A 16,974-nucleotide genomic window follows, 5' to 3' on the forward strand; every position below is an offset into this window, starting at 1 on the left:
TGAATTGGCAAATCAAGTTGGCATTGCAAACTGGTTTACTTTTTTTTTTTTTTTCCTAATAAACTTTTTAAATACCATTCTTGTCAATTAATTGCCACAAAACGACATCTTAGTATTAGTCAACTCTAACCTCAAGCAGCCAAAAAGGATTAAGAGAGTTTTTAAGGCAATTTCTCCCCAATTTGTTGGTTTCCTTTATTTTAATGTTTTGTTAAGTGTGTCAAACCCAAATTATATACCAATAAAGAAACTGAATCTGAGCTGTTTGGATGTCTCTATAGTATGCTTATTTGAAGCCATCTTTCCTTTAGTTATGATAGGAAAAAACCAAACTACCCTCAATTTGTTTGTTTTGCAATTTCAGTAGCAGTCTATCTGATTAATTTTGTTAGCTGAGAGTTTGGTAATTTAGAAACCAGTCTTATCCTTGTATTCTATATATATTTGCAAGTGAAAGACTTTTATAGAATTGAGATTTTTTTTTTTTTGGGGTCAAAAACTTTAAATACATTATGTAGAGGCTGCCAAAGACAAAACACCCAACTCCTTAGCAACAAAAGTATCTAATAAGATCTTCTTACACCTATATATTATTGAAGTTATAGCATCCCTATCAGAAAGAGGTGGGTAGAGTTGGGACCCATAAATATATATATACAATTATACCTGGAAAATGGTTGTAGATATAATCTATATTTTCTCATACTTAATTATGGTCGTTTAAAAAAAAAAATATATATATATATATATATATATGCAAAATTAGTACTTCCCATTGTTACTCAATAAAGGAACTTAAAAAAAAAAAGAAAAAAAAATCCCTGCAAGGGAGATTGACGAATTTTATAGGAAAAAAGAAAATAAAGTGTTATTTTAAAAGTTTTTATTAATTTTTTTCCTTCAACTTTTTGACAAGAAAAAGTTGAGGCACCCACATTGAACAGCTGCCCAGAAAGAGATTTCACTTTTTTGCTGCATTTGGGTGGAATTCTTTTTGGTCATTAATGGGATGATGTCAGAACTTTGGTTCTTGATGTGAACAACATTCCATTATTATTACTAGTCATCAATGGTTTTCTTTCTTTTTTTCTTTTTTTGGTTTAAGCCATTGAAGTTATCCATAAAAATTCGAACTTTGGGTTTTTTTTTTTTTTTTCCCCAATATCAAATTCCTTGGTAAATTGCGTTGTATGTATATAAATATGAAGAAAGGGAAGCAAACTGAGTCGATGTTGATCATTAGAGGGCCTGGTTCAATATGAAGAAAGAAAATAAGACAAACTCCTATATTGGGCTTTTAATGCAATTACAAAATTCAAAAATATAAAATTTAAAAGATATAACACCTTTTATATTTCTATTCGCCAAAAAAAAAAAAAGTAAAAATAAATATTAAAAACCTTTGGATTCCCTCTCGCATGTATTCAGACATGGTGCACAAAACCCCAGAAGCTGCCTCAAAAGGAAAAGGGCTAATTGCACACATTGAAGTTTACTTTTTAATTTTGGAAGGAGCAAATTGACCAAACTTATTGGGGGGGGGGGGGGGGGGGGGGGGGGAAATGTTAAAGAAAGGAAGAGAGAGAACATATGTTACTTTACAAGAGATATTTTTTGAGTTAAAATATTCAATTCAAAACATTGTTTACTTTTTTTTTTTTTTTTCTCTTTCCTTATTTTGTTTTCTTGGGAATTCATTTATCAACATATTTTTTTCTTCTTTTTTAATTCATTTCAATAATTCTTTTAACTGCTTTGATAGGTGCAATTGCTGTAGCATACCAGTAATAAATAGTAAATCTATAAAATTAACAATAGCAAATGAAATTTCAGTATGTATTATCACATCTATTTCTCTTCAATTCTAATTAAAAATTATTTATTTCAATTCTAATTAAAAATTATTTATGTTGAAAATAAAAAATTTTTTATTAGATCTATTATCAATCTATTTATTTGTTCTGTATTTTTTAGATTCTAGTTAATTGAATTCGTTGAATTATTATTCATATTATATTGAAATAAATCAAAATTTAATTGATAAAGAGTTAGTCAACAATGCTCGAACATGTACTTATTTTGAGTACCTATTTATTTTCTATCAATATCTATGGATTGATCACAAGCTACAATATAGTTAGAGTCCTTATGTGTCTTGAACTTATACTGAATGCGATTAATATAAATTTTGTAATATTTTTTGATTCTTTTGATAGTCCCCAATTAAAAAGCAATATTTTTTCAATTTTTGTTACAGTTATTGCAGCCGCTAAAGCAGCTATTGGACCAGCTATTGTTTCATCAATTTATCGTAACATAAAATCAACTCGTATTAATCATTCAAATTTGTTAAATAAGTAGTATTAATCATAGAAATTAGAATACTCATAAATTCGAATTAGCATGCATTATACATAATGTATGATCATGTTTGCGAAAAAGATTTTTTTTTTTTTTTGTTTGGGGGGGCGGGGGGGATGGTTTTGGCCTTCTCATAACATTGCCTTTTTTCCAATCACCATTTGGAAGAGACATTCCTCTATGCAAAATCCATTTTGGTCTCTCTTTAAGTTTTATGGCTGAGAAATTGGTCTCAAGTCCATAAAAACATTTGCTTAGCCAATATAATCAACCAAAAAAATGTCATGCTTTTACAAGTGGTGGTGAAACTCATTATAATTTTAACACCTTAGATAGAATTATAAATGCTACGTATTTCAACCATGACACTCCAATTCAACCGTACAAACAGGGCATGTATTTAGTGGTGCTTTAACGACCTCAAAAGACACAACCAAACCTTTCTATCGATACTCTTAACGCCAACAGACCAAAAGACCCCAAAAAAAATGTAATAAAATAAAAAACTCTGAATCTATACAATATTTGCATACAAAAACTAACGCATGCAGATTTACTATACATGGTAAAGGGCAGCTCTGCTCGATATTTATATGACAAAATGAAGATGTTTTTCTTGGTATCTAATAAGAGAATCTTCCATCCAAACTAATAAAAGTAAGGCCGTCCGAAGAAAAATAAAAATAGGACATAGAAAGCTTCTCCTTTATAATGACAATTTTGAAGTGAGATCTTCAGAACCAATCTGAGCTCTTTATTAATTAATATTAGAAGAATAATTGATTAATTTTCTTATCATATGACATTAGCAAGCACGTGTATTATTCAATAAACTATGATTGGTTATAAGAATTGAAGCCAGCCTAACACAAAGATTTCCTAGAAGACTAAATTACCCTTGGTCAAATCATGAGGCTGGACTGCATCAAAGTCTTATAATGAACCAGTCAATGATACTCGTATTGGAGTAGGACTAAATTGCCCCTTCTCGAATTGCCAGGCTTCAGGGCTTTGCATGCCCCCAACGTAGAGAAAAAACCTTAATGAGTAATGGCTCTCGCTTACTTAGCTCTCCACCTCACCTTTTAGGTTCATGGTGTCCATGTCCATGATGTGCTTTCAAAGCACCAACACACCAACTTTATTTAAAGTGGTATAAGAATGTTCAATATCTCAATCTCCAAAGTAATGGGTGGATGATTACCATTATCCCTTTTTATATATACATACATATATATTTTCTCCTTTTGCTTTTTTAATAGGTTTTCTTTTTTCACCAAACTATATGCCCTGGATATTGAATTCGTTGTCAGGTTTGGTAGAAATATTCTTCATTAGGTTGATATGAAGCATGGACTAAGCTCAGTTTTTGTGAATTACGGGTGAAAATATTAGCTTCAACCACCACGTATCAAAAGCCCCTTGTTACTCTTCTAAGCAATAAACAAACATTTGAAATTATGGGTTTTGGTTTGTCGCTTTTGGAGTTTGTTTTTGCATTTATGAGGGATACCAATGAGATAAAATCTTTCTGTGAAGTTTGCATATAAAGGCACGGACAATGGCTTAAAATCGAAGTCTCTCAAATTTGGATTGTAATGTGACGGCATGGAAGTGTGCAATTAAGTCGACTCCTTTTACTTAGACCATTCAAATTCCTGATTTCAAGGTTCACAAATGCCCGGTGACCCACCCTCCCCACATGCATTACAGCCCAGTTAATCCGGTTGGATGGCCTACTTTTCATGCGGTTACGGACCCACTTTTTGGGTCCTCCTTTTACGGTCCACCAAGTGCCATTTAATGATCGAATGGACCCTGCCAGTCATAATACGTCGTATTTGACATATAAAAAATAAAGGGTATGTTTGTTTGAAAGTGAATTCAGGTGAGTTTTTACTGATTCCTTAATTGGTACTTACTTCCAAAATTATTAAATAGGTTATTTTTCTATAATAAAATTACTAAAAATAATTTTTGATTATTTTTGCCAAACACCATAGAAAATGTTTTTACCCTTTTTTTGGGGTGCAACTCGAAACCAGGCAGTCTAATTAAAATCGCTTTGGAAGTCGTTTGACCAATAAATAAGTAGCACACGTACTATATTGTCCCAAAAAACAAGAAGAAAAAAAGCAGCATATATAGCAGACAATTTACTTAAAAAAAGGGTTACATAGGCAGACTCAACCCACACTTTAGTATCTTCTCTATGGCGGGAATATAGCAAAATCAAAAAACTACCAACAAAATGATGCGTCTTGCATATCTAGCAAACTCCCAGCTGTTATACCTAAACGGAATCACCACCACATGAGGCTTAGACGGAATCCAGAATGTTTGCCCAATACTCAAAATTGCAAAATGGAGTTCCTTACAAAGTTAGGAAATTCTGCATTGTTGGTCAAAAGTGGTGGGAAAAGTTTCATAGGAAACTCATTCGCACATTGTTGCGCGCCTAGGCCTCAATCTTCTTGCCATACTCTCTGAACTCATTTTTGAAGAAGAAAATTCTGACATGCAGTTAGCAACTTGTATAACATCTGTTTTTGTCTCCACTTGTATACCACCATCATGGTCATCAGCTTCTCTACGCCTCTGCCTTAATCTTCCAGCAATACTATCTAAGCTTGGTCCACTGGCTTGAGCATGCTTGTGCTCGAGCATTTGACTTTTCTCCAGTGGAGTGTTACTATCATTCTTATGTTTAATATCAGACGATAGCACTTCCTTGTCTTTCTTCACTTCCTTATCTGTCCAAATATTTTCTGCATCCGGCTTAACATCTGATATGTTATCATCTACATTTGGAGACTCATCGGCATTTCCATGGTTCCTGCTCCTCAGCTTTAATCTCCCAGCAATACTATCTGAGCTTGGCTCAGTGGCAAGAGAAGGATCCTTCAACATCGGATTATTCTCCAAGACAGTGTCATTAATAATATCATGTTTGTTACCACTAAAATGCTCTTCTATCTCTTGATCCACTTCCTTTCCTATTAATACTTTGTTTACAACATCCTTACAGCACGAAACATTCTCTTTTGGCTTTTGAAAGTCATTATCTTGATGTCCTTCCTTACGCCTCTGCCTTAATCTTCCTGCAATAGTATCAATGCTTGGTTCGATGGTCTGAGCAGGCTTCCTTTTTAGCTTTGAGAGTGCAGTATGACTATCAATGTCTTCTGTTCCACCCATTTCTTTCTCTTTCTCACTTTCAAAATCATCACCCTTGTTTTCACATTGTGGTTTCAACAATCCAAACTGATAATGAACCTTGTGCTTAACATCCAAAGGTCCAACATTCTGAGATAGTGGTCCATCAGAAAAGGACAATGACCTTGTCACAGAGATTTGACTGTCTATATGTTGATTTAGGCTACCGTGCATCCTTTTCTCTCTCTCACTCTTGAACTTGTCAGCACTTTGATCTTCAAATTGAGGTTCTGATGATCCAATATTATTGTTATTGACATCAAGAGATTCCTTAGATACTTCATCTTTATCTGAGAACTGCAGTAACCTTTTGGCAGAAACATGGTTGGCAGTATCTGGACTTTTTACCAAGTTTGTTTCCCTGCGACGAGTTTGAATGAGGTAATGTGCTACCGATTTGAAGCCCAGTTGTGATATCTGGAAATTTGGGAAGTTAATGTTGGCATCAAATCAAAGGGTGGTAAAAGGAGAACAAAAGAAACAAGGCAATGTTGGCATGGTTGAACAAGTAACCTTCTTGTAGAGAGTGCCAGTGGGTGCCCATCCCTTTGCTTGCCGACACAGACTGCAGTTGCAAATTCCACGACATGCAGGGCACATCCAATCTGGGTTTTCTATGGCTTCAAGTACATGCTCCCCATATCTGCTCCATGAAAGACAAAAGAATGTACCATAAACATCAGAAACTAAAATTTTTACAGGACATACACAACAAGACAGTGAAAAGCCAAATACAGCAAGAGGTCTGAAATCCTCATTATTGATATACAGTATAAAGTTATTTGTTAAAATTAATAATAAAGTAAGTCATTTTTATCCTATTATAAGTTCAATACTGTTCTTAAGTAAATACCTCATGTATAAACAATCTCCACAAAACTGTCCTTGAACTTTGTTGCATTTGCAGCAGTGAGTACGGTGACCAAGAGTTTTCTGCCTGTAAAAACATCATTGCAAAATTGTGTGTAATGTAAAGCTTCAGCTATAAGGGATTTGACTATAGACATTGAGAACATCAAATTGCATGAGAAAATGTTACACCTAGTTGAAATATAGCATAGCAAATAGAGGAAATTACTCAAATAAGAATTAAAATTAACTGCATAGACACATATTTTCGTACTTTCCATGTTAAAAAAATTCAAAAACTACTAATTTTCAGACCACACCAACCAGTAATAGCTAATTTCTTCCTTATTTGGTATTACCGTTTCACGAAAGCACCTCTCCAAATGAAGCAGAGGTGAAAAATAAGTAAATAACAATAAAATTGTTATTGATCTTAAACTAAATATGAAGCTTTGTTTTAAACCTCATGTTGTAGAAACATTGAAGCAAATATGCTTAGGGAAGCATGTAAAGTTCACCTGGGAATGGCTTTCAATAGCAATACTTAATTACCTCATACTTGAAAGGACAATAAAAAAAGGTCTAAGACAGCTTTTCATTTTGGACACTTTCAATGGAAGGCTTGCATAGTTTTAGCACTAATGAAAACAATAAGCGATTCCAAAGGTTGTTCTTAATAAAGTTAGGTTAGACAACCATTAATTAATCTTGTTTGCGAAACTTAGAACTTGTTCCCCATCATTATTGCCTTTGAGTTTCAAAATTCCTTATTGAACTTGTTCCCCATCATTATTGTCTTTGAGTTTCAAAATTCCTTAAAAGTGTCCATTTCTGTCTTTTTATGTTTTAGTTTTGTGTTTAAATGTCTTCTTCTTATGTATATTTTAGTGAACATGGTAGGAACATATTCATGGGATATCAGTTCCAATAATGGTGTTATATCCAGTTTGCTTACTAAAAACCATGATCAACGAAAGCCATCTAACCTGCATTGATGGCAAGTCTTTCCCTTTACTGGATCATAGATTCGCTTTCCGTCTGGCCCACAACCATCCACAAATAGCTCCCAACTCTTCTCCGTATTACCCAATAGCTTTTCATGCTCATCTGTGTATATCTCCGGCTTCGAGCCCACCTCTGGCAAAATATCCTCATCTTCTAACCCCTTGTCGTTCTTCACTAGTTGTACTTCAGTGTAGCTAACTGGTGTCACATTCTGCAACCTAAACGAACAAACAAAATAAATACAGGGAAAAATTAATAATAATAATAATAATAAAACGAAGAATTATGATTTTGAACTTAGTGTAATAACTTGCATTAAGTTAAAAGAGTGATTGAGAAGCCCAATCCAGAGTCATGAAAACCAAATAAAACATTATGACCATAAAACCACCTTTAATATACCAAACTCAAAATATACTCTAGGAAAAAAAAAATCATGCAATACAACTAAATCTATATGCCCATTATCATATTTCATTACATTATGTATATATAACTAAGCGTAAAATGATTAAACCAAAAAAAAAAAAAAAAACTCACTCAAACTGAATCAAAATTTCTAAAAGTTGAACAGGGAAAGAAGATAAAAGATTTTTTCTTATCTTAAGGTCCAATAAATTTACGGAAAACAAAAAAATAAAAGAAATGAAAAGAAAGAGGGTGAATCTGGTGAGAATGACCTGGAAGAGCGCCTAAGGGGTCCAGATGGGGGCAAGGCAGGAGACGATTTGCGCAGTGGAGTGCGTTTGGGATGAATGTGAGAGTTGAGCTTGAGAGAGAGATCAAAAATGCCGAGCTTTTGCATTTTCTGGAGGTTTTCTCTGATTCTCTCTTCTCTGGTCTGCTCGTACGACTGTGAGTGTGACAGGGATTGAATCTGATCATGCTTGTTGTTGTTGTTGTTATTATTCCCGCTTGCAATTGCAGCATCAGCGGCTTCGGAGGAGATTTCTGACCTTTCTCTCTTCCTCCCCATTCTCAACTCTCGCCGCCGCTCCCAATCTTCAACGGTCGATTTTGGCTTTTCTAAACTCCTCTTTTTTTTCTTTTTTTTTTTACCCCCCAGATTTTGAGACGAGGGAGGGAAACCGGAGATGGCCCCGCTGGCCACTAAACATCTTTCTTCTTTATTTTTTTATTTTATTATTTCAAGTATTGAGCTACCAAAATTAAATAAATCATTTGCATTATTATAAATTTTTTTTTTTTCATATTGTTAGAAATATGCAATAAGATAAAATTAAGATTTTAAGAGACGGTTTATCAATTATGACAACATAATTAATGTTTATCCTTTCCTCAAAAAATAAAAATAAAAAGTAATATTTTTCCTCTTTTCTTCAGTGGGATTTATTGCTTAGAAGATTAATTCTCTATATACTCTTAACACAAATTTCTTGTACGTTTGAAAATGTTTTATATATTTACTTAATAAAAAATTAATAAACCTAATAAAAGCTTTATATATTATTTTTGATTTATTAATAAAACAATTACTCGATGTTAGGATTTACATCTTTTAAAAGTTTATAATTATTTTCAGTACTCAAAAAAAAAAAAAAACTTTGCTAATAATAATTTAACAATATTAAATTATGAACTTTACATCTTTAAAAAAGTTTATAATTCTTTTTCTCACTCGAAAAAGAACTTGCTAATAATAATTTAACAATAGTAAACTATTTAGAATGTTTTTGAAAATGATATGAAATAATATCCTAACAACTTTATTGTTTAATTTTTAAATCATAAAAACAAGCTTTTTAATATCATGTTTAACTGTGTATATATATATATATATATATTTTTTTTTTTTCATACGTCCACAATTTATAATTCATGTCATTTATTATTATTACTATTATGGAAATATTAATATCTTAAACTTGAGAAATCAAAATTTAAAATTTGTAGCATGTTCTTATTTTCGTTTGATAAAAAATATTCACAATGTAGATCGAATTGAGGACCTGAAAAATGACAACGTTCATATTGTCACTAGACAGAAAAAGGAAAACAAATGCATTTACATTGTGTATATATATATATATATATATAATTAATTAATTGAAGGATAAAAGCGTTTTCACATCGTGCAAATTGCCTAATTGTCTTATATGTTTTTGGGCAAGCTCATGGAATTTAAACTAGTGATCCAATCAAATAAAATAGCTGAACAAACTTTTTATTTTTATAATATAACTATAAATTCCACACCTTATAAATTCTAGAAAATACAATCTTTTGCTGCACATATGCCATACATTAACAATTATTAGACCCCTTGAGTGTTTTTTAGGGGATCGAGACCACTTGAGTTTGATGCACCACTTTAATTTCTTATTCTTTTTGTTATGTTGATCGATGCCTTTTTCTTTTTTTAAGTATTATTTTAATTGGCAAAGCAAGCATACAAACAAAAACATGAAAAAAAAAAAAAAAAAAAAAACTTTAAAATACCTGCAAAAACTAGCACAGGCATTTGATATTGTTTACTCTAAATTTACCCTCCTTTTGAAATAAAGCATTTGATAGTTCTCAAAATCTCTAACTCCTTATTTCCTTTTTTCTCATGATGAGCGTTACAGTATTTTTTTTTATGAATAGAACCTTCTATTAAACATAAAAAGACCCCAGGAAGGAGTATTGCAGACAAACATCCTTGCCCAGACGATCAAGAGCACACATGTTCAAAATATCATTGAGCAAGAGATCTAAAATACAAATCAAAAACAGAGGAGCCAGCTAAAGCTTTCTTTGCTATTAAATCAGCTAAACCATTTGCAGATCTAGCATTCCATTTTATAGACCAATTGAACTTTTGGAACCTTGCTCAAATTTCTGTCATCTCAAAATAGGTGAACCAGCTAAGGATGGCGCTAATTGGTCCGCAATTTCTTTTACCAACATTGCAGCAGGAAATTCCAACCTTTGTCTTCAGCACATGCCGAAGCCCATTGAATAGCTTGGAGCTCTGCTTCATAAGGGGAGTCACACTGAATACACTTTGAAGCTAGAAACTTAATTTCCCCGTTACTATCCCTGGCAACGAAAGCAATGCCAGCCTCCCCATTAGAGTAAGCCGCATCAGGGTTTAGTTTCCACCACCCTTTAATTGGTGTCGACCACTTCTCTTGAAAACCTTTAGAAGTCTGAACCAAACAGGAAGCTTCGAAGAATTCATCCACTAAGTTCTCGAACTTCATCAAAGCCTTGCGTATAGATCCAGCTCCTTGAAAACGAAACTCATTCCTAAGATTCCAGCTTGCATAGAACAACGTAGCTAGAAAAACAGTGATAAGCTCTTTATCCATTCCATTAAAACAGTGATTTGCTTTTGGCTCAACACAAAACTCCACCATTTCTTGAACTGAATAAATATTCCACTAGTCCATCTTACAACCCCATTTGAAAGCAAAAGCTAGCATTCTAATCCCTTGGCACTCCTTAAAAACATGAAAGGCTGTCTCTACTTCAGCTCCACATACATCGCATAGAACATCATCTCCTCCAAGTCTAGTAGCCAGCACCTCCTTCGAAGGAATTGCATTTGAAAGCATCCTCCATAAAAAAGAGTTTTAAGTCTTTCATGTAAGTTGAGTTGCCATAACTTCTTCCAGCAATTGGCATTTCCCAAAGGATGATGGTTCCTAAACTTCAAATTATAGCAACTGCTCACTGAAAAGCCTCCTTCTTTTGTTTCCTGTCCACAGGAGCTTATCATGAACATTAGTTCGAGGCCAAACTAACTTTAAAATAGCACTGATCGAGTCATCATCGTAAAGAGACCTGATGAGATTTTCGTCCCAGTGTTGCAGTATTATTCAGTAAACAAAATATAAAGCAAAGAAAAAGCCAACTATTTTAACAAATTAAAAACCAAATGTATGCACCTTGGCCTATTAATATAGAAAACAAATAGATAAGTAAATAATTGGGCTATCTGACGTACGGAGGCCCAATCAATTAGTAGTTGGTTCAGCCCGGATACAGCCACAGCAAAATCCACCCACCCAAAAATTAATTAATAGATCCAGAAATTTCTACGTATATATTTGAAAAAAGTTGTCCTCGGACCAAGATTTCAATTATAAAATTCAATTTGACAGTCCTATCGGAGGAAAAATTGACAAATAAAACCTGTGAGAATACGTAAATCCGTTAGGTACTGCTGAACCAAACACCACCTAAGTTCCCCTGGAACGCTCACAATGTTAGGAGGCCTATGCTTGCCCAAAGTTATTTAATGCATATTTGCTTATATCAAAAGTAACGCCCAAAAACTTCATATACACTGAGAAAAATTGAACCAAAGTTGCTGAACTACCGCATGAAATTTTCATCTACAAAAACGCCCGGTCATTTCAAACCAAATGCGACTTAACTATAACTAAGCTTGCAAGTTTCTCCATTCGATTCTATTAGATCGCTTTAGCCTTTGCTAACAAGAAAACCACGTACCTTTTTCTTCTTCTTCTTCTTTTTTTTTTTTAATTTTTTTTCTTTTTTATGCATATATACCACCACCACCACCCAAGTGTTCTAGCATTGGTATTCATCAGAAAATTATCATATGGCTATGAAGTGCTCTAGGAGTGTGTCTTTGATTCTCTTACTATTCGTTTCAAACTGGTATTATTGTGCAAATGCTGCTAATAAGGATGGTTTGGGAGCTTCGTTTATCTTCGGCGATTCTCTAGTTGATGCCGGAAACAATAACTATTTATCAACTTTGTCTAAAGCAAACATCCCTCCTAATGGAATTGATTTCAAAGCGTCTGGTGGAAATCCCACAGGCCGTTACACCAATGGAAGGACCATTGGTGATATAGTTGGTATATATATATATATATATATGCTCTAGAAAATTATGTTATGTTCTTATTTATACTTAATTAGTTTTGTTATTCATAGAGATTAATATTCCTTTTTCACTTTTTTTCTCCATTTTATTTTTTTCAGGTGAAGAATTAGGAATCCCCAACTATGCAGTCCCATATTTGGCTCCAAACGCATCAGGAAAATCCGTACTCTCTGGGGTTAATTATGCATCAGGGGGGGGAGGGATTTTGAACGCAACAGGAAGAATATTTGTATGCATTCCTACTTACCCTCTGTTGATGATAATCACTTTAATTTGTATTTTTTTTTTCTCCTAAAGTCTTAGTAATTAATTTACTTGGATTTTTCAAGTACATATACATTATTGCTGCAGGTTAATAGGATAGGAATGGATGTCCAGATTGATTATTTCAACGTTACAAGAAAACAGATAGATAAACTACTGGGTCCTACAAAGGCAAAAGACTATATGATGAGAAAATCCATTTTCTCCGTCACTGTTGGGGCAAATGACTTTTTGAACAATTATCTACTTCCAGTCCTCTCCATTGGAGCAAGAGTTTCTCAGACCCCAGATGCTTTTGTTGATGATATGATCAATCACTTTAGGAACCAGCTAACTGTACGTATAAATCAAAAGCTAGCTCCCAAGGCTTAATTTACAATTTGGGTTTTTTAAAAACTGCTCTATATTATTATATATAAAATAATATATTGGTGATATTCATGATCATCGCAGAGACTTTACCAATTGGATGCTCGGAAATTCGTGATTGGAAACGTTGGTCCAATAGGTTGCATACCTTATCAAAAGACAATAAATCAACTAAAACAAGACCAATGTGTGGATTTGCCTAATAAGCTTGCGGTTCAGTACAATGGCCGATTGAAAGACTTGCTAGCTGAACTAAAAGACAATCTCCCTGGATCAACGTTTGTTTACGCAAATGTGTATGATCTGGTTATGGAGCTCATCACAAACTATGGAAAATACGGTAAGCCTAATTTTTCCCACTGATATATATATATATATATATATATGCGCTATATATGCTATATATGCTGTATATTTAACAGCATGTATGAAAAAAAGAATAAATTTAAGAATAAAAACCATTGAAATTATTACGATATAGGGTTCACAACAGCAAGTAGAGCTTGCTGTGGAAATGGAGGTCAGTTCGCAGGGATAATTCCATGTGGGCCAACTTCGAGCATGTGTTCAGACAGATCGGCGCATGTGTTTTGGGACCCCTACCATCCCAGCGAAGCTGCCAACCTTATACTTGCCAAGAAGTTGATTGATGGAGACACAAGATACATATCTCCAATGAATCTCAGACAGCTTCGAGATCTTTAGCTAATTGTATTTTTGCTTTACAAATTATAATTAAATATCAATTATCTGTTCTTCGTGCATTTCAATAGGATTGGCAATTGGTGTTCTTTTCTACTTTGTTTGGTAAACTGTCAAAGTCACGAAGCCTTTTAATTTCTTCATAATTTACTCATATACATTTTAAATGATATTTATATATTTTTTCTCCTTAGTTAATTTGTTGTTTTTATTTTTCTCTCTTTTATGTATTCAATATGTTGTAATTGGAAACTGATTTAACTGAAAAAAAAAGAAAAAAAAGAAAAGAAAAGAAAAAAAAAAATCCCACTGTGTTGAAGGTGGTTGAGCAACAGCTGGTTACTAGAGCTAACATTCTTACTTTTTCAACTAAAACGGCTTGCCATATTTTGGTATATAATATTGTTTGCAGAAGACCAATTTGGTCTAATGTGGGTCCCACTTGAGATCTATCTATATTTAGTGATTGAAAACTGATGCTAATCATTTCAAATCATTAGTTTGTGAATATAATTTATTCTTTGCAGTATGTAAGGAACAGTACAGTGTTAGCAAAATTTTTACTGAAAAAAATTACATCGAACCTATGCTAGCTTCTAATGTTCAATTAACCTATGGGCTATGGCTATGTTGTTTGATGTTTGAAGCTAATATTGGATAGAGAAGGAAAATATACCATGAAACATTTTAGTTAACTGATGGAGAAAAGTGAATAGCATAACAAATCATACCATGCATTAAACATTTATATATATATATATATAGATAATATTTAACACATATAAACATGTTACACGTGTTAAAAATAATTAAATTTATAATTTCACGAAAATGTTACCTTTCCCTTTTTTGCCTTTTAATTCCAAATATGTACAGCTATTAAACCTTCTTAGAGGTGGCAATCTAGATCATGATACGACGATACGACTCGAAAACGATACGGAATAAATGGATTTGGATTTATCATAAATGAATTTGGATCATAATCAGATAAATCTGTTTAATATGATTATTAATCATGTCATTTTTGGATTAACCTATTTAACTCAAAATTGATCCGTTATGATTCATTTATTAAACGTGTCAATTTCAATCTGACACGATTCTATACCTATTATAACCCATTTAAATTATAATTTTATCCATAATATAATATTTAATAACTAAAAAATATTATAAATTAAAAATTTTATAAAAAATAATTTTTTATTATTAATTTTTTAAAGACAAATAATAAATTTTTAATAAAACAAAAATAAATAGGTTAATTTAACGAATCAATTTCAGGTTAACAAATTAATAACTCAACATGATTTATTAAAATAATTTGTTAAACGAATCGTGTTGTATTAACCTATTTATAAACAAATCAAATTAGTATTTTAGATATCTGATACAATTAATAAATAGATCGTATTCAAATTATATATTTTTAACACGATTATTAAACATTATACAAACACAATCCATAAACACTAATGGCCAGATCTAAACTCTCTAACAGCAGCCGATTTAGACTTTAAAAAAAAAAAAAGGCCATCTTCGTGGTACGATTTTTATTTTTTTCAAATACATATATATATTTAATTGGATGCTGAAAATGAATTAAAAAATTCATCAATGAAATGATATAAGCCAAACTTGACGAGACTATTTATATATTGCCTAGAAGATAAGTAGCTAGATAGCTACAGATAGCGTGGAATAAGAAACTGACATAGAATTTTATTCAGTGTAGGAGTAGAATTACGCAGACAGGTTTGGAAGATAACCAAACTGGTTTGTGAATAAGCATACAGCTGGTTGGCATTGATTAATTTAGATCATAAATAGTAAGGAGCAAAATCAGAGGTTTTAAAAAATAAAATAAAATAAATTTTTATAGAAATAAAATACAATATTACATGTAAAATTTAGAAAGCAAGGGAAATGATTCATGTGAAGGGAATCATGGGGGGAGCAGAAAAAGCCAAGAAACAAGAGAGAGATTTGAAAATGTGGAACGAGAGTAAATAAGGGAGGTCAGGGAAGAGGGAGAAGAAATGACGGATTGTCAGAGTGATTTATGTGCGACCGAATACGAAATGGAGCAGTGGGAGACTGAGAGGTATGTGGATAGCGACTGTATGGTTTTGGCCCTGAGAAAAGAAAGTTGAATTGAACGCCAAAGCCACTTTGAAAGCGACCTATGATGCTCTGCCGGAGACATCTAGATGGGCCACTCACCCCGCGCGTGCCTCTGCCCTTCTTCACCGACAATCACCGGTTCTTTCCCACTGACATCTGTCTCTGTCCTTCTATTTTTTAACCCCACCTAATCCCCATGACCATTATCCTTTTGCTTTGATTTCTATATTGTATTTTATTGTTTCGTAAGCAATTTATATTTTTACTCGAATTTTTTGTGATAGTTTTCATACTAGGACAGTAATTTGAGTTCAAAGCCTGATCATCAGGCTACGTACGTAGTTGTTTAATATTATTCGGATAAGTACAGTCAAACTATTTAAGGGACAGAGATCAACCAGAACAGAAGAGAAGGGAAAGGATTTTATTTTATTTTTTTCTTTGAATGAAAAAAGAAATTAGCTTAATTTATATAGTAAAAAACAAGGAGAATTAGGAATAAGTATTACATAAATAATACAATAGTAATATAATAGATTAAGTAAAAAGGATATATAATTATTTTATTGTTGAAATTGGAGGCATTCAACATTATTTCATTTGTTCGTTAAAAAAAGACAAAATTTAGTAGTAACGTGGTTGTTTTATTGAAAAATAATCCTTTTAAGTTAATTAATTGCATAACAAACCACGGATAAGTAAATTTCTCTCAATAATTATAGTCTCTGCTTTCACAGACAGACAGGACCCACAAAAATGAATTGCTTTTGTTTATGAAAGAAAGAAGTACGAAGAAGGAAGGAGTACATGAACGAGAAAGAGTTCAACTCCTAAAGCTAGAGGAGGAGGTAGTAGAGTAGAATTTTTAACTATGTAGTCATTTTAATATAAACTTTCTAGTCAAATAGCCTTATAGATGAAAGGAGACATATGTGGTTCATCCTATCAATTCACCTGATGTTTGGTGAAGTTTGGAAGATAAATCTCTCTAAACCTCTAGCATTAGTTACCATCATTTATATTCAGATTCAAGATAAGTTTAATTTTACTCACTTTATTATTAAGTTACCGCAACTTTTACCATATATTTATATATATATATAAATATATTCTTTTATCTCCCTTCAAAAAAATTAAGAAATTGTTGTTTATTAAAAATAGATTTTAATAAGTATCAAAATAATATGTTAGATAATTGAATTGTCTAAAAATTAATA

At 32.5% G+C, this 16,974-nt stretch overlaps 2 protein-coding genes across 2 annotated transcripts; one reads left to right on the forward strand and one right to left on the reverse strand.

Moving 5' to 3' along the window:
• Nucleotides 1-4,479: 4,479 nt before the first annotated feature.
• LOC107424729 (uncharacterized) lies at nt 4,480-8,526 on the reverse strand. Its single transcript, XM_048480001.2, has 5 exons — nt 8,112-8,526; nt 7,413-7,649; nt 6,431-6,514; nt 6,091-6,220; nt 4,480-5,994 (listed from the first exon to the last, which is right to left on the reverse strand). The coding sequence occupies exons 1-5, from the start codon at nt 8,405-8,407 to the stop codon at nt 4,798-4,800; spliced, it is 1,944 nt and encodes a 647-aa protein (XP_048335958.2). The 5' UTR covers nt 8,408-8,526; the 3' UTR covers nt 4,480-4,797.
• A 3,275-nt stretch (nt 8,527-11,801) lies between these two features.
• LOC107424739 (GDSL esterase/lipase At2g23540) lies at nt 11,802-13,828 on the forward strand. Its single transcript, XM_016034599.4, has 5 exons — nt 11,802-12,266; nt 12,394-12,524; nt 12,647-12,895; nt 13,013-13,268; nt 13,410-13,828. The coding sequence occupies exons 1-5, from the start codon at nt 12,005-12,007 to the stop codon at nt 13,631-13,633; spliced, it is 1,122 nt and encodes a 373-aa protein (XP_015890085.1). The 5' UTR covers nt 11,802-12,004; the 3' UTR covers nt 13,634-13,828.
• Nucleotides 13,829-16,974: the final 3,146 nt, after the last annotated feature.

This window comes from Ziziphus jujuba, chromosome 7, assembly GCF_031755915.1.
Source record: "Ziziphus jujuba cultivar Dongzao chromosome 7, ASM3175591v1".
NCBI lineage: Eukaryota > Viridiplantae > Streptophyta > Magnoliopsida > Rosales > Rhamnaceae > Ziziphus > Ziziphus jujuba.